Source organism: Melospiza georgiana, chromosome 4, assembly GCF_028018845.1.
Source record: "Melospiza georgiana isolate bMelGeo1 chromosome 4, bMelGeo1.pri, whole genome shotgun sequence".
Lineage (NCBI taxonomy): Eukaryota > Metazoa > Chordata > Aves > Passeriformes > Passerellidae > Melospiza > Melospiza georgiana.
Window position 1 is genome coordinate 9,966,167 of NC_080433.1, and position 27,030 is coordinate 9,993,196.

General features: G+C 42.0%; 1 protein-coding gene across 5 annotated transcripts in view; it reads right to left on the reverse strand.

The window, feature by feature from the left end:
• Positions 1-27,030, reverse strand: part of CALD1 (caldesmon 1) — a 162,172-nt gene that overhangs the window by 56,747 nt on the left and 78,395 nt on the right. For 4 of the 5 annotated variants that reach the window (XM_058022072.1, XM_058022074.1, XM_058022076.1 and 1 more), the window contains exon 4: positions 21,979-22,090. In XM_058022072.1, the coding sequence (XP_057878055.1) occupies positions 21,979-22,049 (71 nt within the window). In that variant the 5' untranslated portion in view covers positions 22,050-22,090. Of the gene's footprint in view, positions 1-21,978; positions 22,091-22,776; positions 22,887-27,030 lie in introns of those variants that run through there. The other variant, XM_058022073.1, reaches the window with a different exon arrangement.

Consider the following 27,030-nt stretch of genomic DNA (forward strand, 5'->3'; position numbering starts at 1 on the left):
CAGAAACAAATATCACATGGTGATTCTTTTTTCCCCTGAAGAAGAATGACAAATGTTCCCAAAGGAAATATGGTGAGAAGTGAACCCAAGCCTGGGATCAAATTGCCCTCTTGTAGCTCCAGAGGAAAGAAAATGATCCTTTCCTCTTCCTGCTCTGGCTCTTTTATTCTTTTAAGCTAAATTAGGCAGGAAAATAGACCAGGTTATGATGGACAGGCAGATATTATTTTATTATTGGTTTTTGACCACATTTGCCCTATACTGATCTTGGCTCCAGCCATATTATAGCTATGCTAAAAAGAAGGGGGGAAAAAAAGGAAGCAAGAGTTAAACAAAGAGTCTTTAAGTACTAGCAAAACATTTGGATTCAGGCACTTGTTCATGCCCTTTAAAGACATTATTTTAAAAAATGTTTATGCAGCAGGGGCATTTCTCCTACACATAAAAATTCTTGAAAAACAGGAAAAGGAAATTAGTGCTTCCTTGAAATTAACATCTATTGGCACAGTCTTGGATCTCTTACTGTGATACTCTATGGTGCCCTTACCTTTGTCCATATTTACAAGAGCCTGTGTTTATTTGGAAGTTAAGATCTGAACATTTTTACTGATGTCAAACACTTTGCCAAAATTATTTTTAAATTGCCATCAAATTACAGGAACACTATAAACAAACTATCATACTTGCAGAATTTCAAGGAATTTGCATTGTCCCACCAAGGCCCTTAGATGGCACAGCCAGGCATCCCTTCAACACAGACCAGTTAGCAAAATTTTGTTGTTCTGGCAGTGTTTCTCCTCTGTAGCAATTTCCACCCTCTGCCTAGCCTGCTGTCACCTTGCTGCACTATTGGGAAGGCTCCCCACACCTCAGGTGACCTCCAGCACACCTGTGCACTCCCAGAAATCACATGCCCTCCATTCCTTCACTGTTGGAATTAAACAGGGCCTGTCTTGATGGAAACATGCTGAGCTGAATAAATCTTGAATCTAATCCAGAAATGCAACGGGGCACTTCTAAACCATCCAGGCTGCAACACAGCAAAGCTCCTCAAAACTTCCTTAAATCCTGCTGACAGCAAGGAGTGTGTGCAAGTCCAAGTCTTGTAGCCCACACAAACGGATTAGAAGCCACCACATAAATTTTGGAGGCATCCTTACCCAGGGAAAATGTGGCAAAGATATTGATATCTGTGACACACTACAGTCCAAGGAAGCACACATCCACTTCTGCTAGTAAAGTGCTGTATTTTTGCAGCAGTCAGAGGCTCAATTTGGATTTACAATAACAATGAAAAACTTTCAGCAGACTGTGCTGAAGGGAGCACCTGCCATGCTGGCAATGGGAGCCCAGAGGATTGCAGAGATAACCCCTCAAGCTATTACAGCTCATCCCAAAGAGATAACACCAACCAAGGAAAGGAGTCCTCCTTGCTCCTCCCCATCGAGGCTGGGCGCAGAAGAATGGTGCAGCACAAATTCTTGCCACATAAGTATTTTATCAACCATTACCAGGTCTAACTGCTTTGGAAGACTTGAACAAAGGTCTGATGAAGCAGTGGCTGGGTTTCAGCAGTGCCTTGTGATGCTTCAGGTTTTAGCTTTTATATTTTTCAGATTCTGTGCTGCTTTAGTGTGTGATTATGAGCTTCATATCAGGGGATGATGAGCTCTCTGTATACAGTAGGGAGACAAAACAATTCCTGCTCTAGCTGGGGACCAAGAATAATCAATCCAAATCTCCAGCCCAAGAGCATAAACAATGTGTACTGAAGAGAGAAAAACAAGCATGACGGGACTTGATAACTTAAAGCTGGAATTGGACAATGAACTGCAAGGTGCAAATGGAGCAGAACTGATCACAGTGACAGACCCCGTGCCCGGTCATACATTTTGGGGCCATTTTGGTTCATCTTGGGTTCATTTTGGGACCATTTTGGTTCATCTTGGTTCAGCCCTGGCTGGGCTCTTGTGCTGCCCAAGGTGGATCCATTGAAGAGATCCTTTGAATAAATCCCTGCTTTATTCTGTAACTCTGTCCAGCCTCTGTTCTAGGTCACCCCTCTCAAGGCATTATATGTGTCTGCTGAAGTCACCTCTGGCAAGGAACTGTGCTAGACAGCCCTGACTAAGATCAAGCCAAACTCCATCCCAGTGCAGCTTCCCTGATGATAGAGCCCCCACAAATCACATCCTGTGTTTACTTCATGGAGAAGAGCCCATAAGCACCAAGTGAGAGGACACATCTCTTTGTTTACAGTAAACTTTTCAATACTGAGGGCTCAGTTGTATTTTCATGTCAGAAGATGTGAAGAGGAGATCCCTTTGGCAACTTGTTCTTCTTTCAGTGAAATTTGCATCAAATTTCTTGTCCTGACATTCTCTGAAAATTATCACACATGGTATCACAGTTTTCAAAGAACAAATATATCCCCAGCTATCCAGGATAGAGGAAAAAGAATATCAGCAATAGACAAATATGAATGAAGAAAATTACACGAGTTTTGCAGCTGGTCATCTTCCCCCTGGGTCACCATTCCTCCACTCACAATGAAACCACCAAAGGTACATTAAAGCTTTTCCTCTGACATGAATAGTTCCTGTAAGGATGATTGTGAGCTAGAGCTGAACAGGGCAACAGAGGCAACACAAGGAGTAATATCACAAAAGGACTCTGGGAAAACCCTGTACATCTATAAAAATGCTGATTTTTAATCATAAACACTTTGGATTCAAAGCCACTTGATGTGCATACAATACCAATATCTAAAAATTCTGTAGTTACAAAGTTTTTCTTTCCTTAGCCTCTGGGAGAAGAAGCCAAAAGGCTTTTTAGTTTTACCTCACAACTAAAAAATTTAGGATACTAAATTCTGCAATGCAATGGGCCTAAAAATGGCGTCATCTTTCATGGATCAAGTCTCATGAATTATGGTAGCAGTAGCAAAATCCTGCAAAAAAAATCTTCCCAGGGCATTTTCATTTCCATGACCAGAGTCCTAATAAGTGAGGTATATTCTGTTATGATTACTGTGACCTTGAATATTATATAACTACAGTCTGGGAAAGATTTTGCTGTTGAAAAAGGTTCATGTAAGAAAAAAAACCTAAGCTACTAATGGTCATGACAGAAGGGAGAAATTTGATCTGGTCACATTCTCGACAACAGAGAAAAGAGAAAAATACTGAGATTGAATAAAGCCACGGTTTCATCAGATAAGAAAGGCAAGGTAACAGTGAAAGAAATCATTTGACTGCATCCCATAAACTGGGAATGTAAGAAACGTGGAGATCTGCAGCCAGGTTTTACTGGATTCATTGCACCTGGCACCCTTGCAGGCTCACTCAGCAAAGGCACCTCTGAGTCAAGGCTGCGGCACATGCAGGAAACTTCCATTTGGAGCACACCCTGCCACCTTTGGCTTGGGAGCCAAGACACCACTGTGGCTGCAATCCATCACCTTTATCCCTGCTGACCTCCAGAGGTTTCTGGCCTCCCTGCTGGAATAACACAGCCAGGACTGACTCTGCAGCAGGGCACAGCACCAAGCCCTGCTTCCATCTGCTTGTTGCTTTTTCTCCTGGGTTTTGCCTGCCCAGGGCCAGAGTTCCCCCAGAGTAGCTGAGCCTACTGCTTATTTCAAATTGTTCTTATCTGTGGGATGTCACCCTGCAGAGATTTTTACCTCAGATGCTTTTACAAAGGGATTTGGCCATAAACCCTGGCAGGCAGGGTGCTGAGGGGAGGGGACACCTGACCAGGCCACAGTAGGAACCATGAGTTCTTATGAGCCAGTCAGTATGCTAATAAAACCTTCCAACATTTGGTCAAATTTTCTCTTCTCCTTCACCCTTGTTCAAGACCTTTTTCTTATAAGGTCATGATCTAAATCCACCTTTCTGACTGGATCTGTGTCCCTGTACCTGTCTGGGTTTGCCCTGCCCCAAATGGTCTTTAGGAATTTAGTCCCTGTACCTACACCACATTTGTTCCTTTCCATTATTAAAGTTTTTATTTTCTGGCTAGCTCCATTGTTCCTGTCCATCTTTATTATCCAGCTCCTCCTGGTTAAGCCAAGCAAGGGGATCACACTGGGCTTCAAAGCTCACATTTTCCAGGTGGGTTCTTGATGGTTTTCAGCAGAGACTTTCCAAGACTACAAAAATCTGCCTGGGGGAGTCATCAGCTGCCTTGGGGCAGCAGGTGCCAACCCTTTTGCTGATCTGCTCAGCACAGACCACCCTTTCCCCAGTGAGGCCTATCTGAGCCCTCAGCCTCTCTTCACCCACCAAGCTCCTTTCTCCAACATTTGCATAGCCTGGAAGGTCAGATTTTCTGTTTAGCAGTCATGTTTAATAACCTCTCATCTTCAAGCAAACAACATTACAGATGGGAAATTAAGCCCTGATCTTTGTGATCATGATATTGCTCACTCAGCAGGCCAAACAGAGGTACAGGCTGCAGTGAAGGTGGTTTTTTGTTTTTTTAATTTTCCTGTCCTCAAAGTTAATTTTCTTTACCCATTAGTGCAGCAAATGAGCTGTGTGGCCTCCAGCACAGCAGCATTTCAAAGCAGCAGGGTATGTGTGCACATCTACCTATACATTTATGTGGCAAACACAAATTAAATAGTCAAATAAACAGTAACACAAGCTGTCAAAAACACAAATACAGTTCCCATGAAGTCAACAGCAGGTAGGGCAGGTAGGTTACAGGCCACAAATCCTTGTCAACTGTGCAGAGAAAGAGAGGCTTAAAATATCTTTTATCTTCTAAAAAAACGCCATCCCCTCATGCAGGCTAAAGGATGCTTCAGGGCTGCTGGCAGTGCAGGGAGCTTGGGTGAGGTTTTCAAGAGAACACAGATTGTCTTTTGTGCAGCCCCATGAGATGAAAAGAGATTTCAAAGGCAAATCTCAAGAGGTATTGAAATACTTTTTAAAATCTGACTATGTACAGGACAGACCTAACATATTTTTTGCTGCCAAATAATTCTCCATACTGACAATTTAGGTTATCCCTGTCTAGAAGGTACCCAATTCCCATTTATTGTTAGGCTTTGCATGTGTCTCTTTTTAGACTAAAGAGAATTGTGAAAAAGGAAAAAGGTCTGACTAGATTGCATCACAGGTAAACTGTGAACTTCTCTCAAAGGCTGCACATCAAATTGTCTCAAGTTATATCTGCTTTCAATCTGGCCCACAGTCTGCACCTCACTTTTAATTTAACACATATTTGATGTTTTTGTAGATTGAAATTATGTATTGGCTTGTGTAAGAATAAGCTTTGTTATGGACAATATTTTTAAGTCGCAAGTCTAGTTCAGCATAATGCCTGGAGTTTTGTTGGTTTTTTGGTTTTTGTTGCTTTTTTTTTTCCTGTTCCAGCATTAAGTATTGGTACAAGTAGCAGCTCTCACCAACTTGCCAAAATAAAGTGGAATACTTTCTGTGGGAGTATAAAATAGATTGGCCCCTGTTATTCTAACAAGCACATGAGTTCCATGCAGGAGAGAAACAGAAATAAAGTGCTCATTCATTACCCAATTTACGGGGACAGCCTGGTGAGATATCCCATTTACATTCTGATAGCCCCATGAAATGAACCCAATTCCCACACAGTCACAAAAGGCCAAAGTTAGCATTTTCCTTTAAAAAAAATAATAAACTCTAGTCTGCCTCTGGAGCAGATTGGCTGTAACCTTGAACCTTAAAGGAAATAAGAGGGAGAAAGAGCGAGCAAGGCACACACCATAAGAAGGGGTGGGGAAAAGCTAATGGCACTGGGAATGGAAAATGTGGGCATTAAAAGAATTTCCTACTCTAAACAATGTGCAAAGTTAAAAATATCTTCTCCTGAGATTATCCTCAGCATAAATACTCACGACAGCTATTTATAGCTGTCTAGTAGACTCCAACAAAGATTTTTATTCCAACAAAGGAGCTACATACAAATGCAGGGTCTGTTTAAAGAGTTATTAAAATGGAAAATAAACCGCTCTTGCGTCAGCTAGCCATACTGGTACCCTTTTCCAACTCAGTCTAAACACAGCTTTCCTGAATGCTGACAATGGAGCTTTAAGTACTCAAGGGAGGGAAGGAAAAACCCCCTGGTCCATTTATCACAGGCCAAATACCCAAATGCCATAAAGGCTGACACCTGAGCACTGCAGGGCGAGGTGCTGAGCTGAAATAAAGAGTGAGCAAATGTCTCAGACCTACCTTGGCTGCCCAGGAACTCTCTCACAGCAACAGTCTGGAGCCAGGATTGCCTGGGACAATTCAGGAGGATCCCCACATCCTGGATATCATCCTGCACCACTGGGAAACCTCCTGGGGCAGAGTCAACAACTCAGCTCATGGGAGATGCTTTAAAAATTTTCTCTTCCTGATGTGTTCTCCCTCTTTTAAATCTTTTAACTACCCTTGGTCTGACCACTCCCAGCACTTGCCAACTTCTTATTGTTTTGGTTGCCTTCAGCCTTGAACAAGGAAAAATAAAATTGCTTGTAAATATACTTTTAAAATCCATAGGAGTCTTCATTTGGATAACTCATGGTAGTGGATTGCAGCCATTATGGTATAATTTTTTAGAACAAGGCACACCTGTGATCCAAGTGGGGTAAGGTATCCCCACACCTGTACATGACAAAGGGCCTGTGTCCCAGTAGATGGATCTAACAGGGTCACAAATGCCCCAGCTTAACTCCCCAAAGGAACTGTGTCCTTCCTTTTTGTCTCAGGGAAGCAGCAACATCCTGGAGTGTAGAAGTAGGTGAGAGATTTTGCTTTGTTCCTTTCTAGCTCTTCCTATAAAACTCATCCTTCAGTGTAATCCCCATGTCTGGGTCACATTTGCCAGCGACTCCACAGTCAATCTGATGAGTCCTGACCACAGTTTGTGTTATCTGTAATTGCCTGACTGTATGTTCTGCCATTTCACTGTCAATCAGCTGTCCACACCCTGTGTTAATTAAGACAGCAAGAATTTCAGAGCAGAGGTCCTTCCCTTCCCTTGCACAGGTGTAAGCAGCTCTGCAGTACAACTCTGCTCATAAAGTTCAACTGATGTACAGTTTTCAGCTCAGCTTTGGTTTGGTTTCAAGTTTGGCTCCTTCAATTCAAGTTAATATTTGAGTTTTAAAAAGACTTTTAGAAGTCATTATTTGGACTGAATCACTTTTCAGGAAAAGAATAACAGCTTAAACTAAATATGACCTTGAAACTTGTTTAAGTTTTTGATGTTGGTTTCCAATTTGTGACTCCAAATAATGCTGAAAAACACTGATTTGAAGTACAGCAAAAAGAGGAGCAAAAAATTGTTACTACGCACAATTTAGGGACACCAGGGTCACAGCTCAGTGAAGGCAAGGCCTCTATCCTTATGTCTCAATGGAGCAATCATCAGAAAATATTCTCCATCTGGAGAAAACCAGAGTTGCTCATTGTCACCTTGCAGGAAATGTAGAATTTGTCCCACTCCCCTTCAATTCCATACATGAAAAAGGGTTTGGGGTAAGCATTCCCAGTTTTCAGCACTCTTTCCTAGCTCCCCACCAGCCATCCAGGTTTTCATGGAAAACAAGCCTACAAGCATTTAATCCAGTTTATGTAATGAAGTCAATCAGAATTTTCCTGGCATCAGGAACAGCAAACAGGCACCTTGGAGTGCCTGAGTGATAATACTCTCTTCACTTGCATGCAACTCTCAGTGGAAGCAAATTCTTTGCAGCAAAATAAGCTGGTTTGAGGCATGGAATTTAAATGGCAGTGTAATCAATCACACACAGTGTAGCAATGTAATGAGGAGCCTGTGAACCCCACAAGAGCTCCAGACTGACATCCACATTTCACTCATACTGTATGGTTTGCAACAACCATGGCTGGATAGTGCAGAACATTCTGTTCTACCAATGGCAACTCAACAGCATCCTCTACATCTGCCTCTCATTCTTTCTGGTATCCATATTACAGCTTTTGGAACAGGATAACAACTATTACCCCACAGCCCCCCTCCCTGAATTTGTGGTCAACAGCTCACTACTCCCAGCATATTTAATTGATAAATAATGGGGAACCAGGCTAGGGAGGAGGAAGTCAAAAGGAAAGGAGAAAAAGGAAAGGAGAAAAAGGAAAGGAGAAAAAGGAAAGGAGAAAAAGGAAAGGAGAAAAAGGAAGAGGGAAAGAAGAAAAGAGACAAAACCAGGGAAAAAATATTATCTGATATAGCTGCTGTCCCAGATGATGAATCCAGTTCAAATGGCAGAAGAGCACCTCCAGTCAAAGGGTCTGGTATTGCTCCTGCCCTAATTTTTGATTGCTTTCCCAAAAATGCAGTATCATGTTTGTTAGTTTTGGACAGAATAAGTCTCCAGATGTCCCCCATGTTCTCCTCTCACACACATGCTCAGCAACATTAAAGTACCCTGTCCACTGACCATTCAAGATGTGACTCCAAAGCTCACACAGGCATTTGAAACACCCTTCAGTCTCCTCAAACAAAACCTGTAGAGGTGAAATCCCACAAAATCCAGGTGGAAAGGAGTTACAAGGAGGCATTACTCCTCTCCAGCTGAAAAGGTTTATTAAGAGCACAGCTGTTCCACAAAAGCCTTGCAGTCCATGCAAATCACCTCAGTGCCAGCCACCCAACAGCCAGTAGGCCCAGCATTATCAGGGTATCCACCTTATCAGCCTCCCTTGCCAGGAGACATCATCAGCAGACACACTGCAAGATCTCCCTATCAGCACCCAGGAGCCAACAGCCAGTGGCAAGATAAGCAATGGCTCCATATGCAATTTTCCCTGCCATAAAACATACACAGAGTCCTTATTCGACGTAACAGAGCTGGAACAACCTCCAAAGACCTTAAAACTTCTGGAGAATGATTGCTGACGTCTGTGACCAAGGCTGCTTTTCATGGCTTCTCCTTCTAAAAGTGGCCTGTACCAAAGCACAGGTGCTAAAAGCTGTGGGCCTGGATGATTTGCACATCATTCTCCCAATTCTGCAGCCTGGAGAAGATGTGGTAAGCAAAGAGGCAAGCAAAAAGCACTAATACTTCTCTTCTGATAGGTTTGGGGCTGAGTGCCTCCTCATTCCCCATTTGGAAAGGTCAAGGAACAGAACTACCCTGCTAAAAGGATGAGATATATATATGTATAGATAGATAGATGTATATACACATATATACATTTAGTAAATAATTGATAAAATGCCAGAAGCTCTAGTTATAGAGGTGTACAAAGCAGCTTTCATCACGAGAAGCACTACAGTGCTAAAATGAGGAGCAAAAGCAGTAAAAAATAGCATTAGTACTCCCAATAGAAGGGATCACTTTCAGCTCCCTTTCAAGCAGTCTGCCCTGGCCACATTTCCTTACGTTTATGCTTACATCCTTACTTCACCTAATTAAGCATTTAAGCTTAAAAGAGTCTGAATTCTAACTAGCAAAGAGGCTGTCCTATTAGGAAAGTCTCCTTTTTAAACCCATTCTGCAACTCCGTTTATCCTGTGCTGCAGAAGAACAGCTTGAAGGCGCCACAGAAGCAGGCCATGAACACAGAAACCCTTTCCTTGTGGAAGGTGACAATTCACATGATAACAGCTTACATTCACAGAAGCATCTTTCATATCAAAAGTGTTTCACAAACTATAGAAGCACACATCTCCAGCAAAATGCTGGAGTAAAATGCAGTAAAAGGTGGCAGCCTACAAAATCACGCACTCCAACGGGACAAGGAAACATTTTTAGCTGAGAACACTCCATGTTGCCCATTTTAATGGCACATTCTTTACCTCAGAGCACTGAAGACCCCAACATCTACCATATGCTAGGCAAATAAAGACAACATCCAGAATATTTTGATTGAAAACAATTGTCTGGAATGCAAACGGCCGAATTTACAACGTGTTGGGTTGCTGCCGGATGTCAATAGAAAATGATCACATGCTGTAAATTCAGTGCTGGCTAATTAGGAAAATCTGTACATTTCCCAAGCCTGCTTCTCTGTAGGTAGGACTAAAGGGCAACATTATGTCATTTCCCTTTGCGCAGGGACTCCCTGTTGGCTTCCATAAAGAATTTGGCTTGGAAACTGATGACAGGGTACAGCCCAAGCTGAGGGAAGAACAACCAATAAATAAATGAAGATGGGCTGGTGATGGAAAAGTCATTGCTAGTCACCAAGACATCTTACCAGAATTTCTTCCAGCAGTTGAATGAGGATGGGACAGAAGAATCCTGCTCTCAGTTATACCAGTCCCTCAAATCCAGAGTAATTGTTAATTAAACAGGCACAACCCTCAAAAACAGAATTCAGAATGAAAGGAGGGCAAGCCTTGAAAGAGAATGCAATTTAACATGGAATAGCTTTGAATGTATGACATGGCCTGTTAAATGGGTCCCCTGAGTTTAAGTGGCAGCCAACCCTTTCCTCATAGACCTATCCTGCTTTAAAACATTTTCATTTCTATTTGCTTGAATTTCAGAATTCTTCTGTTATCTCCAAGCAAAGGCAGGAGTTTAAAAGCTTTCATCAGCTAAACTGCGTGTTTTGTGGCCTTTACTCCACTTCTGTGCATTTATGCCTTTATCTCCTCAAAGCAAGATATTCTATCCAGCAAAACCACACAGCCAACAGACTGAGAAGTCACATTTCCTCCAAAGTCAGCATAACCACAAGCATGCAAGACCTGTGGTGATATCAAAGGCAGTACATCAGGATCTCATTGTAAGGATGATGTGAGCACCATAGGTGAAATCAGGATGGAGCCAGCAAAGAGAAACAGAGAAACAGATGAAGTTAGACTTTCAAGATATGAGTCACCAAAACAACACCTTCAAGCACTTCTCTTCACTCAAACAGTGTCAGAGCTGGTGACACAGCTGAAGTCTTTCATTATGTTCATAGTTTATTAGGTACTGTATTAGGCCATCTGATAATAATCAGTAAACTAAAAATTAGATTACAGGTCCATTGGATTTGCCTGAACACTTCAGGTTTGCCTTGAAGATATATTTTCTTCATTCAATTTATGTATATCTTCCACTTATATTCAGGCCTGAAAAAACATGATGATATTTTCATTACTTAGTAGGAGATTTTCTCATATTAATTTAATCACTAATATATTCCTTCTCGTTAGAATATTGACATGACTCATCCATACCATCAGAAATTTGGGTGAGAAATGAGAATATAGCCCTGAAGGAACTTACTCAATCCTCCAGTCTAAGACAATTACATGCTAATGAGAGAAAATACTCTAGCTTGTACAAGAGAGAGGGGGAAGGGGGGGGTGGAATTAAATCTTTTCCTTAAACAAATTCCTCTTGTGGCATTCCAGCACAGACAAACCCTCCAGCTATCATAACTCACTGGTTTGAAAAGGTCATTAGCACTCTATCTCATTTTTCTGGGAGAAGAAAGAGCCAAATTCATGGCCATGACATGAAAATTTGCCCTTGGTATTGCTGTGGGATGACCTGATCCCTGAAATCTTGCAGAGGACATTCTGAGGGGCGTTTTTTGGGAAATAACAGCAAAATCCATCCGTCATGATAGTCACAAATCCATCCATCCTGCGGCAATAGCATCAGTGCCAAATGCACAGAACTTCAGGCCCTGCTTTTTCCCCTTTATTCCACACTTCCCTACCCAACTATCTCTTTCTCCTTCTCAGAACAGCCTGGATGTGTGGCACCAGACAAATGATGCCTGCACTCAAAAAATAAGCTGCAGTGGGAAGCACTTTGTTATCCGTGTCCTGACCTTCAGGGGAATACCCCACTGTGCAAGCTGGACCATAAAAGGAATCCATGGGTAGGCAGTGTTTAGAAAATCCATCTCCTTGTCCTTCCCAGCTCTGGCACTGCCTTATTAAGACACTGAAGTAGTGGCTGCTGGAGAATCTCGGGAATGATCCGGGCAACAGTGCCCAGAACAAGCTTGTCATTTTGTGCAGGCTGAAAATGAACTTGTAAAAGCTCTGAGGACTGTTCAGCTTGAAACCTCTTCTGAAGAAACTACATCATCCTTTTCCTGTGGAAATACACACAATTTTTTTTTTGTTTTCATTTCTAACCAAACATTTTGTGTGTGGGAAAAAGGGACAAAACACACTGCAGGTGGAAGACTTTGGGATGGCATGATGTGACATGCCAATACAATGATATAATCATCTCATGAGGGGGCAGAAGGACAAAAAATCCCCTTCTGTTTATGGATTTTCAGTCTCTGCTGTGCTCTGGTCCTCTGAAGAGACGATAGCACTGAAAAGTGGGAGGCATAGAAGCAGTTTTTGTGGTGGTTCACATCCCAGCTGTAAGCATTTCTGTGAAAATCTGATGGCTGTTTAGAGTAACAGTTCTGGAATTCAGGTGAAGATCAAAAAACAAATTTGTGAGGTTACTTGCTTGTTGTTTTTCCCCGCTCCCAAAATGTCCATTTCATTTAAAGCCATTTATACCACCATATTTCTTTTCTCTGCTAAAAACCACAGATGGAAATAGTTTTATTCTTTATGTAAAGTAAGCATTCTGCTCTGGAGCCAACTTCAGCCCTATATCTTTCTCACCATTGTAATTATAGCACTGCCTTTCAGAAATTCCCAGGATTGATACACTGAGTATCTGATCTTCTCCCTATCACTAGAGGGCTGACAGTGTTATAAATGAAACCAGCTTGCTCCTGTTAACACTGTCTGCTCATTGGAATTCTGCTCAAACACAACCTCAAAAGACATATTTCTCCAAATTAAGCTATTTCATATAGGAACCTGTCTGGTGGTGGGAAGATGTGTCTTGTGAACACATTACTGCCTGTGTTCTCAGTGACTTTAGAAGAGCACCACAGCTACAGAGTTCTTGCTTGTGCACAGAAATAGAGGAAAACTACCTCAAACTTGGTTTGAAACCAAGTGCATTAAATCTGTGCAAACCTCCCAGTGCAAATGTGACTGTGCTCACCCTCCCAAGGTGTTTCTTTCCACTCTGTGCACTTAATTGACTTTAAAATTTGCCATGATATGTCTACATCAGGTCAAAGAGGCCTCACTAAGAAGGGAGTACTTGCTCAATTCAATCAATCAATCAATCCATACACCAAAATGTTGCCTACACCAAAATGTTGCCTACACCAAAATGTTGCCTCAAGCTGGTGGAAGAGGGAAGTAGTAGTATGGAGAAGTAACTTCATCAAACCTTTGAAGAAGCTTTTGGGTACCAATTTAGAGCACCTCTTCTGGTCTCAGCATAAGAACCCAGCCCACCTAGAAGATAACCTTTGCTAGAGCAGTCCTTACTGTCTGCTTCAACTATGTCTGCATTGAAAATGGGTCACAACCTACCTGAAAGGAAACTGAGGCATGTTTTTAGAAAAATGTCAGAGAAAAAAAATCAAAAACCAAAATCCCTAATCAAAGATAGTCACAACTTGCTCTTGAGTTGTAGCCTTCCCTTGATTTTCTATGTCAGCATGACAAACTTGCTGGCCTTTTATTCAAGACTATCTAGCAAAGACTACTAATAAACAAGTTTATTTGGACCAACCAACAAGTTTTGACATAAAAAGAAGCAAAACAGCATCTATTTATATTTCCTTAATGTCAACCAACGTGAAGCTAACCTTTCACTGTCAGACACACTACCCACTGGTTTATACTCTCCAATAAACAAAAAGAAATGCATCCTGCTTACTTTTCCACTTCCCATCACCCTCGCTGCTCCCCAGGAAGAGGAGGGCTCAGCTGCAGCACCAACACAACCACTACTGCTCCTAATCTATGGCTGTATCACTGTCGACCTGTTCCTCTGCTCAGGCTCCTGGGGACTCTGCTGTCACCACACTTCTTCCCCAAGGTCTGGTTGCCCACTTATTTCTGGACAGGAACATTTCCTGAGCTGTGTGCTGATGAATTAATCAGCCCAAGAAGCACAGCCACCTGATGAGTTCCTTCATGCCATGAAAGACCTTGATCATGCAAGGACAATCTGCTGGCAAGAGGGATTCTCCTCGTTTAGCACGAGCTAATAAGTAGGTTACGATGAGAGAAATAAAGCTGCTTATAAACATTTATCTCCAGTAATTAAAAGCTTGTTTAAAGGCGCAAAGCCAAAAATGCAGAAGCTAATCGGCCAAATGAGATGCTTCTGCAAGTTGAAATCAGCTTGGGGTTTCATTTGTAAATCACATTTTTCCTCTGTGGTTCTTTGAACTGAGCTGTGAAGGGATGGCTTTGCCTGGGCTGCCAGCAATCTGATGGTGTTTACATAACTCTGCTTATTCGTGTGTAAAACTTGTTAGCATTTGACTTCATTTCATCTATTATCCCTGCAAACCAGTTGGCCTCAGCTTTTTAAGGGGAAGTCTCATCTCCTGATTATCTGGTTTAATTTCAGATATTAGATCATAAAGATGTTAATGAAATGCAAACTCACACTGAGAAGCAGATGCTCCTAGAAATACTCTGGCTAAATTTATTTTCATGTTACTCCTTAAAGAGTCTTACAGCTGGGCAATAACTGCAATTTTTCTCATGTCTGATAATTTCTATCATTCTGAGCCCAGAATGCCCTGAAAAAAAGTAACATCATTAAGCAATAAGCTCAACAATGTTCTTGTTCTCTTAGAAGAAGGCATTTAAATGTAATAACTAAGAGATATCATTCCAAGTCTGCAAATTTGCAGTTTTAAAGGCTGACATTAGTTGTTCTTCTGTCCAGACCCTTGCAATACACATATGCAGTCGACAGAATACATTACTGCAGGTAAATATATCAAACATATTTGCCTGAAGAGTGTTTTTTAAACCTTTCCTAAGACACAGGGATATTCAACCATCAGCTTCTTCTGTATGGGAACAACCCAGTATTCCCTTTGCTCTTCTTTAAACTAAATGAAATTTGTTGCTGAGCATCACTATTAAATATTAGGCCTTATTTAGTCAAAGGAAGGGTTAATGCAGATTTTTCAGGCAACTCATTTGTAAGCACATGGTGAGGTAAACTCTTATGGCGTGAGAATGCTTTATACAGTGAATTAAATTAACTCTGCCACTTGCACTAGTTGTGGATATCAGGCACATGGAAAATTACTAAGCAGCTGAGAGATCATTTACATCCTTATTGTCTAGGAAGAAATACAGAAATAGAGGGATTTCCCTGCCTAAGAGTCTGACAGAAGTAGACCAGGGACCAAGAACAGAACCTTTTTTTTAACTCCGAGTCAGTTTAGAACAATGCCCTTGGTCTCTGCCATGTGGAGATAAGAGAAGTTAAGCTGTGTACCCTGCTGTGGATGGCACAGAAAGTTTGAAGCCTCTGTGCCTTCCCAACCTTAGGCCAATGTTCATTGATACAGCCTTTTTGCATTTCAAGTATCTGAAGTCTTTTGTATGAGAAAATTCTGGTGGCAGATATGACTTACACTGTTTGCAGGGCAGAGATGCAAGAGTGCTGCAGTCTGCCCTGGCTTAACAGACTGCATACTGCCAATTTCCATCTAAGATACTAAACATATGTAATTTTTTCAACACAAACATGGCAGGAAAGCCATTGACACTTATTTGTACTATACCAGCTACATTTCTTGAGACTCACTGTTTTCTTTGTGCTGTACCTGTGTTTTGGTCTAATCCTGAAAATCATGATAAAATTCCATCTTATATTGCTCCTCACATGGTGCTCTTTTAAGCAGCCATGCTTGTCAGAATTATCAACAATAAGCACAAAAATCTGTGCCTCCATGCCTGTATTTCTTAGATATTTAAATAAGGTCCAGCTCACAAAGGACATCAGTCCAGTTAAAGCTAATAAATTTACAGTAGGAAACAAAGGGCAGGTTATCCACTGGCAGTAGGTGGATTGGAGGGGACTCTTTTAGGCCCAATTATTTCCAAAATTCCTTGGTGATTGCAAGAGATGAAAGATGGGGCATTATGCCAACTGTCAGGGTGCTAGGTTGGAGCTGTTCTCCTAAAAGCTTGGCTGGTACAGAATACAGAGTACACAGATTACAGAGTGATTTTAACATACTATAATCCAAAATCTGGATTATCATATGAAATATTAAGGAGCTGATTTTGTTGTCTGTTTAGGAATTGCAGTGGGTTCAGCTCAGTGAAGTCTGTACTCTGTGTGTCTAACTCTCTGGAAGAACAAAACTGCTCTCATGAAACATTTCTCTTGCATTTTAAAGAAAATGCAATCTGAAAAACACAAAAAATTAACCACTAAATTCCACCAAACTTTCCATACATCTGATTATTTCCTCCAGGGCATTTGAAATGCTGCAATAGCAAAGAATTGTTTAGCATCCACTCGCACTTGAGAATGCCTGCAGTAGAGAAGGTTTTAGTGAGCCACTGGGTCATGCTTTTCTGCCTGGGTTGAGAATGAACTCCAAAAATTGCACAACAGAGATTCAGTGTGAAGGGCCAAACCCACCTCAACAACCCAAATATGTCCTGTCAGTCCTGGAATTCCAGGCAGCTGTGAAGACAGGTTAACAGCTGGAGCACTCTGCTTCAATTTGTTCTCAACTCTCACGCATCTCTAATCTTATTTACTCAGTGCCTCGATATTTAACTCCTGGGCAGAAGATGTCATCTCTTGGCTCTAGCAAAAAGTGATTGTTTTACAGAAAGACAAACAGAAATCCCAAAAATATTTGCAACTTCAGGATATATGAAGTTCATGGAGAGATAAAACCACTATAGGTTTTTTTCTACTGGAAAAAGAGACTTGCAATAGACAGGAGCACAGCCCTTAGGAAGGCAGAGGCTTAACTTGTGGGGAAATTCAATTCTGAAATAAAACATGAACATTGGGAAATTACATGGAACACATATGGAGCCAGATTCTCTTATAGTCAAACATGCACTCATTGAAAACTTGTACTAAGAACATATTCTTCTTTCCTCAACACCAACCTGAATTGAAGCATAATCTCTGAAAACTTCATAAAAACACAACCAGATGCTTGAGAACAAGAAATGGGCAACTCCTAGTGTTTCAAGAAAAAGGAAACCAGAAAGGAACAATTTTTGTGTAATTCCTAAACTCTGTACTCTCTAACATTTCTCACTAAAGTACACCCCATACCAGGGCTAACTCCATTGTAGGAATGAAAAACAGCTTCAAAAATTATTTGTGGTCATTCACATTGATCTGACACGGACACAGCCTTACCCTCGCTGTCCTGGACAGGAGAAGGGCATTTTTTACTTTCTGTGGCTGGCAAAGATGGCATAACCTTGCTCTCCAGAAGCATTAAGATGCTATGGACACAAATGTGTCCAGTGTTAACTTCTCCAGAAGATAAAAAATGTGCTTCTCAGTGTCCTGCAAAGATGTACCCTGCTGGTTTGACCTTCTTAACTTGCTGAATCAGTCCTTTGTGTGCTACCAGAGCTACAACAGCCTCAACAGCAAAAAGGAAAAAAAAAAAGGAACACAGGAACAGCAAAAAGCACATGAAATGTCTTTCTGGTTCTCTACACACCTTCATAGATCCAAACTGAAAATAATTTAACTTCTTTTTCAGTTATACCAAGTTGGGATTAACCACATGTCTTGTTTTAGCTTAAACTGAATTAAGCAATTTACTAACTCAGGAGATTTTTATCCTCCTGGAGGTTGCTGCCATCCCCAACCTGCAGGATCTTTTTTTAAAAAATAAAGAAATCTTTAACCACTTCCTTTAGAAATTAATGATATCAGGAACCATACAGCTTTGTGGCAGTGTTTTTCTCTATGCCCTACTAAAATAACATTTTTAGGGTGAATATAGTAATTACTAGTAAATAACTAGTAATAGTACTTGATCCAGTTAACCCCTTCTCTTTGCCATATTTTCACAACAGGATGACCAACATCTCTCCTTCCCCGTGATATGATCTACAATCCCTTGGGGAAGAACATGACACAGGGCAAAACTCTGATTCACATTCAAAGTTAAGCTTCAGCTAAATGGAGGCCAGCCTGACAATGTCCCTAAGACCTTCCTGAAGTCTGCAGAAGTGATGATGTGACAATGGAGCAAATTGGATCAGCTTCCCAGTATAATTTAAAAATAAATAAATAAAATCAACAAACAAAAGCAAATTCAAACAAAATAACAACCACAAAAAGTAGAAGCGAAAATTCATTGCTGGTTCAATGGCAAGTCAGCCACTTGTAAATTTGAGGCTTTAGTGCTAAATAGATTAACCTGAGAAATAGTCTTTAGAGAGTTCAAGGAGCTTATTTTTGCTCTCAGTCATGCTGAAGTCAAGGAATTAGGTCCATTGTCATCACAAGAAGTATTTCACCTCTGTTTTTCAGTGCAGCTGCAGCAGACTGAAGTGGACCAGCAAGGCACTCAGAAAGCACCACCCCTGCAGACACACACAAATCCTACCCAGCTCCAGGCTAAATTCCCCCAGCATCACTTATAACATCAAAATGACAAAACCCGATGGTTTTGTTCAAGAGAACATCTTTTACTGCCTAGGAAGAGGCACAACGCAGCAGGTGGCATTTGCTTTTTCCCTTGCTGAAAGCAGTCAGTCCCCTGTGCTCCAATTCCACGTGGGATTCTTCCTGTCAGCTACGTGCAGCTCCCTTGTGTGACAGCCCTGACACCCCAGCACACAATGTACCCTGTGCTGGGAAGGCAAAGCCTTCACCCAGCTCCTTCCAGGGCTGCCACTGCCTCATAAATCAGCTGGCTGGAATAACTCAGGTAGGGCTTAATCCAAAGGCCACTGAAATCAGTGCAAAGGTTCCCTCTGGCTCCAGGCTGGTACCTCAGGGCTTTATAAAACCCAGACAGAGCAGTGCCGCTGCCCCTGGGGACAGCACAAAGCCTCAGCTTTGCCACAGAGCAATCAAAGATGCAGCACACCCCACCACCCCAACAGCTGGAGGTTTTGCTTTTTTCCCTGACCTCACATCAGATACAGAATGCTGCCAGATGGGCACAAGCTAACACTGCCATACTTTGTCCTGGCTTTCCCAGGCTGTGCCTGAAAATCCTCCTTTACCCCTGAGGTACCTGAGCTGCTGCTGGGTCCTTGCCAGGGTGAGCACATGCAATAAATCTGACAGCCTGGGAGAGAGCTGGACAAAGTCCCACATGTCTGCTGTTGGAAATGTGCCCCCTAGACAGGTCTGCAGTGCTGCTCCAAACACATTGACAGGCCTCCAGAGATCCAGACAAATATAAATAGTTTAAAAAAATAACTCTGGCTGGACAACATTTCTGGGTGGGCACAGTGAGCCTGTGTGGAGAATCCAGAATGTCTGGAGTACTTTGAAATTATAAGAACTTAAAATGCAAAAAAAACCTCACTTTGTTTTTGAGTTGGTGTCAATTTTTATCTGAGTTGCCTCTGCATGAACTACTAGCCACAGCACGTACTAGGGATGAAATGCAATGTTGGTATTCAAAAGATAAAATGACTCCTCAGGATCAGTCTTAAGCATATGAACCCAGAATATACAGCACAGCAAAGTATCATTTCCAACATGGAAAATGGAAAAAAACCCCAAAACACAAAGCCTAGCACCAGACCTCAAGGACTGATCTTACACTGAGCTTCTCCTAATATTGAATAGCTGGACATGAGTGGCCCCAGCATCACAAACACTTGGGAACCTGACAGCTCATGTATCCTCACCACTCCAACACAGCCTCTGGCTCTGATGAAGGCATGACAACACCAAGCCACTTGGGCATGTGGTGCAGGAGTCCATGCTGCTGCATTTTCACCCCTCAGTCTTTCTTGGGCACAGCATCCAGCTAGAAAGACAGGCTTCCAATGGACATTTATTCCAGGAAAAGGCAAAATCCTGAGTTACAACACTGCTGGTGGGAACAGCTGCTGGCATTTCTGGCTTTGCTGTTCTACTCAAAGTCTAAACAGTGTTTGAGAGACCTGGCAAGCATGTTATAGCCTACACAGGTATCCATCTCTCCATCTCCCAGCAGAAATGCCTGCAAGCAGGGCTGGATTCTCCACAGCAAGGCTCCAGCCACTGATGGGAGGGCTGGGGAAGTGGCCTCTGCTCAGAACTTAGGAAGGAACTTTTCCAACCTCCAAGCTGCGCTTTAGGACTGCACAACCCACTTCATAAAACACCTGAAAGCATTCAGAGGCAAGTCTGGCAAGCAGATTTCTGCAGCTTATAACATGCAAACAAGTTGTGGTCGTATTATTAAAGGCGAAGATCATCCCCAAATCCCCAAAAATCTGAATTTGTCAAAACCAATGTAGCATCACATGTTCATTTGTCAATAACAGCCACAGTGCTGCTGCCCTTCCCTCTGTGTGAGCCCTGCAAAGGGGGCAGATGCTCAGCTCAGCTCCTGTCCCACTTTGCCCTCTCTTTGAGGGCAGGATTTGGGAGGTCCCAGCTCCCAGTTTCACACCCCAACTTGAGAATCAGGCTCTGTTATTGTTAAAGCAAACCAAAAATAAAAAGGCCAGACTAAATTATTTTTAAGATCCTGAGATTTTTAAAGCAGTCTTGTGACTTTTCAGGGGTCTGAGTCATTGTGCTTGAATGCTTGAAGCTGGCAGCAGCAAAGGGAGGACAGCAAGATTTAGCATACAGTAATTTATTTTTGAAAGCCTTTAACTGTGTGGGAAAGGGCATGGAGCACATCTGCAGTGATTAGAGGAAAAAGGGACACAGGCCCACACAGGCCCAAGCCCTTCTCCTCCAGCCAGTCTACCACCAAGCTCCTCCTCCATGAAAGCACCACATTAAACCCCAACAAGGCACTCCAGACATGGAAAATCCACTTCCCATTAGCAGGATGGGACACAGGTGACACCCTGAGTTTCAGCTCCAGGGACGGCAAGGGCAGAGCCCACTATCCTCAACCCCGGGGCTGTCCCTGCCTGCCCAATCCAGCCACACCACAGGGCTGATGCCCAGGTCACCCTGCAGCCTCTGAATGCTCAATGAGAGCCTGGAGGTCTTCAAAGAGGAGTCAAGAGGCATTTCTCTATAGAAACCCCAAAACTACAGCCCCTAACATCCTCCACAGACCACCCAAGGCCTCCATTCCCAGCAAACACCAAGGTCTTGGCCTTTCCTTTAACAGCTTTGCGCAAAGAAGAAGAAACGAAAATGAAGTCTCTATTCACAATTAAGTACAAAAATTAGAACAAAATGTGCTTAAACCTAGCTCTTTTTTTAATCATTGCAGTGTTAATAAGCTAAATCAAATCTTTTTATCACTGAAGACATTTCAAAAATAAATGGAGCCTTTCTCCCTGCTTATACCAGTGTAAATCATGAAATTTCATTAAAGCAAACAGGACTGCACAGGTGTAAAACAGGTTTAGTTAATGAAATGTCATTCCCAGTATTTTCATGGTATTTCTTTCATAAATTGATATCATCATACCCACATCAAATTCTGCTCTCATTTCACCAAAGTAAATCTGTGACAACTGACAGCAAATGCTGCTCTTGATGCCCACATAAAGTGACTGAAAATAAGTAAAAAGCAACAGGCAGTACAAACCCAACAGCAACTGCCCAGGAATGGCAGACAATTCACATATGCTATACTACATATACCAATTGTATCCCAGCTTTCAACTTATATATTATAACTTTAGTATATATAATATCTGATATATAAATATCTGGCAAACGCAATCCCTTCTGCACAGCACTCACACAGCATGTGAGGATGAGCTTTCCTTTCTATGATTTCCATAGAAATATTGCCATGTTTCTATGCCATATTCCTCCACCTCTGCTGTTTACATTTATCCATGTAGCAAAATAACTAGGAGCCAGACATTTCCAGCAGTCTAAGGAAATTAGACAACACAAAACCCCCAACATAGCTAAAGCTGATATTTTGGCACATATCTTTAGCACAAGGACTCTTTGGAAGGTAAGGCAGAAATTCTCACAGCCACTGCTAATCAAAGGCCAGGCACCAGCACCATTTTCCAGCTGCAGTAACTCACCTCTCTGCTTCCAGGCGCATTTCTTCACGCTTTTGCCTCCTGAGCTCTCTGCGGCGTTCAAAGTCATCCATGGTGGGTGTTTAAGCGTTCCAAGCTCTGGGAAGATCCAAATCTAAAAGGGAGATGAGCACTTAGATGAGAGTGAAAGCACAAGGCATGTATCTAACCAACTGAGTCCATTTAGTTTTGTTTTGCTGCCTTAGCTCTGCTGTAACTATTTTCTTTTTCCATCAAAAAACTCGACTTCCTCAGTATTGTTGAGATAAACAAGATTAATGAAACGTCTTGAAGGATAAACATAGCCCGTGCCTGCGTTTAGTTTCCTAGTTAAAATTAAATCAACATGCTTCAAGCAAGGACTGTATACATCTGCTAGCCACAGACTAGCTATTTGTAACGTCACAGGTCTTTTCCACTAACAAAAGCAACAATTCAGCAGGATTTTTAACTTCCAGCTTCCAATTTTTCACCGCAAGCGATAAAAGCACTGCACAAGAGCGTTCTTGTCTTCTTTAGCTGCACAGATAATTAAAAGTTCTGCAGAAGTTAGTCCCCGGCAGGCTGTTCCCACCCCCACCTCCAGAAATGCAGAAAAAAGAGATTGAAGAGAAAATGAGAGAAGAAAGAAAAAGAAAAGAGGGGAGGGGAAGAAAAAAAAGTAAAGGGAAAAAAGAAAAATAAGCCACTGCTTTTAAATACCAGCAAGGGAAGTCAAACTCTGTACAAACCCTGCTCAAAGAACGAAGAGCAGCAATACGATTTTTGCAGCTGAATCCACGCGTTTTGCCCGTGCCCTACCTTCTTCTTTATGATTTAGTCCATGAAGTATTTTCCCCTTTACAGTTCTTCATATACAAAGCCTTCCCAGCCTCGGTTTATATCCCATCAAGCCGACTATTACAGAATTCCCCTGCAGCCCCCAAACCAAAAATGACTACCAGAAAAGGGAAAGCTGTTCTCTTTTTGTCCCTGCTTTGTTTACAGAGCTGTCAGTGGTTAGTTAAACTCTGCCTGGAATCTGGCATTTAAGGCCTGCTCTGAGATTGCTTCCTGTGCAGGGCTGGAGGCCTCAGCTTCCTCTGCAATCCCAGCCCCCAAAATCCACTTTTCCCAGCCCCTCACTCCGCAAGAAAAGCCCAAAACTTCCAAAGGTGGCTCAGGAGCTGCTTGCAGCTGGGGGCAAACCAAGCCAAGGGGCATTTGGGCATTATTTGGAGGGCTCTGTTTGCAGATGGAGATCTGTCTCATGGCATTATTTATGTCCCTGCCAAGTGCCCTCCCCATAAAATCACTGGCACCAGCAAAGCCTTGCTTGGCTTCAGGGAATTTGTGGCTTTTTCTGCCCCGTTTTTTGGATTAAAACACTGCTGAGGGCAGGGGTTTTGTGGAGGTTATTTTATTAGTTTACTTTCCCTGGGGGTATTTTTCTTTCTGATTTGTTCCCAGATTGGGGGATTTAAATTTTTGATGTTGCTGATGCGATTTTCCTCGCGTTTGTCTGGGGTTGTTTTGTGGAGATTCAAGGGAAAGATTAATTTTGCAAATCTGATAGAGACATTACAATTGCTGCCTTTTTATAAATTCAGTTAGACCATGCATCTAAAAAACAAGCTGCAAACAGATATTTTTTTTTTTTTGCCAATCTTGTGTTTACTGTTAGTGCTGGGTATTCCTTGAAGAGGCCAGAACAGCAAATCTTCCATTTTCTCCCAAGAAGTGTTTCCATCTCAGCCTACATGTGCAGCTAAATCTGGCCCCAGTTTCTTTACTTGAGGACTGTGAGTTGCAGGGCTGATGTGGTTCCCCCTGGCTGGGAGACAAGGATCAAAGAAGGAATGGCACACTACAGAATAATTTCAAAGCAGCACGCTGAGTTTCTGTGCAATGACAGTGTCCTCAGGAATTAGGACTTTACCAGGCAGCAGCATCTAGTCTGTGAAGCATAGTCATTATCAAGGATTTAAACAAAGAGCTAGCTGTTGGGATGACAGCTCACATGCTAGAAACAAGAATCCCAAAGCTTTTTCCTGCTTTGCCTCTCCAAAGCAGACGTACTTTGATATTTGATTTATGTGCACCTTCATCAGTTCCCACCCAGCCAGACACATCCCTCTCTGCACGTCTCAAGGTTTTGTGCACCAGCATTACCCCCATGCCCTCGCCAAATATCCCAGCCCGTCCTCCACATGGTCCTCAGCACCACCTCCCATCTCCAAAAGGTCGATCTCTTCCTCGCTGAGGAAGTGTGAGGATGACAATAAGAACAATCCAGAACTATTTCTGTTCTTCCTCCCCAGGAGCACTGGGGAGATTGCCCAGCAGTGATAAGGAGTTCCCTGATGCAGCAGATTTTCCCCATCCTCAGGACACTTTTCTGTCTCGCAATGAAGATCAGATGGATCTTGGGAGGATGTCAAGGTTTATCCCAGAGTAATGTTCCCTCTCAAAGGACTGAGGCACAGCCACTGCATGACATTCAGAAAGCTTTCAATCCAAATCTCTCTTTCAGAACTCAGGAAGCCACTTGGGAAATGGAGTTCAGGTCAGCAGTTTGACCTTTAGCTAGCAAAACCATATTAGTGCAAGAAAAGGAGGCATCAGCCAGAAGGTTCACTTGACGAAGTCATCTATTCAGTGCTGTTCACTGTCTCCCCAGAAATGACAAGATGTCTTTCACCTCTCAGAACTACTTGATAATAACACCTAAAAATTCTTCCAATTTCCACAAAAATATGTAACATATAATATAATACACATTTTTTATATATGGTATAAAATCTAAGATTCTCAGAAGGCTCAAAAATTGCTTTACTTATTGATGCAGATATCAATAATGAAAAGTGTTTTCTACAAGCCTTTTGTTTTGTTTTGGTTTTTTTTGGTGTACATTTTAATGCTTCTTTTTTAAGATTAAAATTATTCATGAGTAAAAACATCCTGGGACAAAATGTAACACTCCATCCAGCTCCCACTCCATGGCCTGGCTTCAAAGCCACTTGGGAAAATGCCTCTCTGCATGACCCTCCAAAGTCTGCAAAGACATTTCATTTTTCTACTCTTTGATTGCATATTTATTTTCCTGTAACACTTTTTTTTAACAAGTTGGTGTCAAACCAAAAAAAGTTTTATTTTCTGAAAAGAGGAAAACTATCCCAAGAAAACCGTTTCAAAAGTAATGTTTCATTCAACGTCAAAATGGAAAATTCCCTAGTTTTATTTTAAACATAAAATTTTGGGGCTTCAAATTAAAATGGAAAATATTCTTATATGTCAATTTATTTTTTTCAAAATTATTTTCAGGTATGTTTTTCATCAAATTCACCTAGACACCAATAAATTTTAAAGAAGCATAAATATATATATATGAATAAATATATATATATTTATTGAATAATATATATATAAATATTTATTGAATAAATGTGGATGTCTGAAATTATTTGACCAGTTCTATTCCCCTGGCATCAACACCAGTGTGCAAATTACTGGAAGATGGGCCACTCTTGCAGTGTGAAAAGATCCACCACTTACTATTTGGTTGCTTCTACTTCAAAACAAGACCCTCAGCATCTTTTCAGCTTCTACACCACTGAAATAATCTGAATTAAACTTGTGGGGTTTTTCCACCACCAGGTTCAAAAGAGGGACCTGTGGAAGAATTTACCTACATTGCCACATTGCTTGAACCAGAATCACAGCAAAATCTGTGCCCTGAAAATGTCATGTGTCCCAAAAAAATCCTTCAAAAGCAATACCAGTCCCTCCCTCCCTCCACCTCACATAATGCCTTTGATCTTCAGCTGACTGTGGTTTATTGTTAAAATTTGTTGAGTTTTTCATTGTCTTGATAAAAAGTATTTTCTTCAAGGACAGCCACATTTAATCCCTTCCAGAACAAAGCACACACATGCAAATCCCTCTCCCATGAGAGACTTTGAAAATTTTGTCTTCTTTCTTCAAGCTTTCATCCAGGTAGAAAAACAAAGGAAAGCACATGGTAATTGCAAATATGTGACAAAATATTTTACTAGTGCTTGGTGGGAATACGCTTTTTGAAAGTAAATAATAAATTGACTCAGTAGAAATACACACTCAACCATATAATTGTATAATCCAGGATGGAGAACAGAATAACCTCCTGCTCTGGCTCAGATTTAACACTGTCCTCACCCTATTCCCAGCACTGGTTTCAGAGAGAACTCAGCATCCAGGGGGTCTTAAAAAGAGATGAGCCAGTCTGGCAGCAAGCAAAATGCAAACTACTATTCAGGTCTTGAGCAAGAAATGTCTTTCAAGACCTCCCAGTCACCTTTCTGTGATGTTTATAGGCTAAACTTCTACACCAGCTTCAACCTGGCTGAGCCAAGAAACTTCAAACAAAAGCAAATCCCCTGATATGACATGACCAGGTACTGCACTGATGCCTCAGGTCTGAGCTTTTATATTTTTAGATTCTGTGCTGCTTTAGTGTGTGGGTCTGGGTTCACATGATGGGATGGTGAGATCTGTGCACAGAGCAGGGAGACAAAACAATTCCTGCTCCAGCTGGGCACCAAGGATCCAAATCTCAGCCCAGGAGCACAAACACCGTGGGCTGGAGAGAGAAAAACAAGCAGGGTGGGACTGCCTGGGCTAAAGCTGGAATGGGACAATGAACTGCAAGGTGCAAATGGAGCAGAACTGATCCCAGGGACTGACCCCGTGCCCAGTCGTGCATTTTGGGACCATTTTGGTTCATCTTGGGTGCAGCCCTGGCTGGGCTCTTGTGCTGCCCAAGGTGCATCCATGGAGGAGATCCTTTTAATAAATCCCTACTTTATTCTGTAACTCTGTTCTAGCTCAGCCTTCCCAAGGTATCAGCACAAGGCTCTGTGCTGGCCACGCCTGCTTACTGCATCACACAAGCACATTCCATCTTATTTTTCTCTTAGTACAACAGCAAATTTCCCAATTTCCTCATTCACCTGAAGGGAAGCAAGGGAATTTGGCCTAAGCTTCTTTGGCCAAATCTGCTGAATTTCCCATCGTATCTCAAGACCCCTGCACACTGTG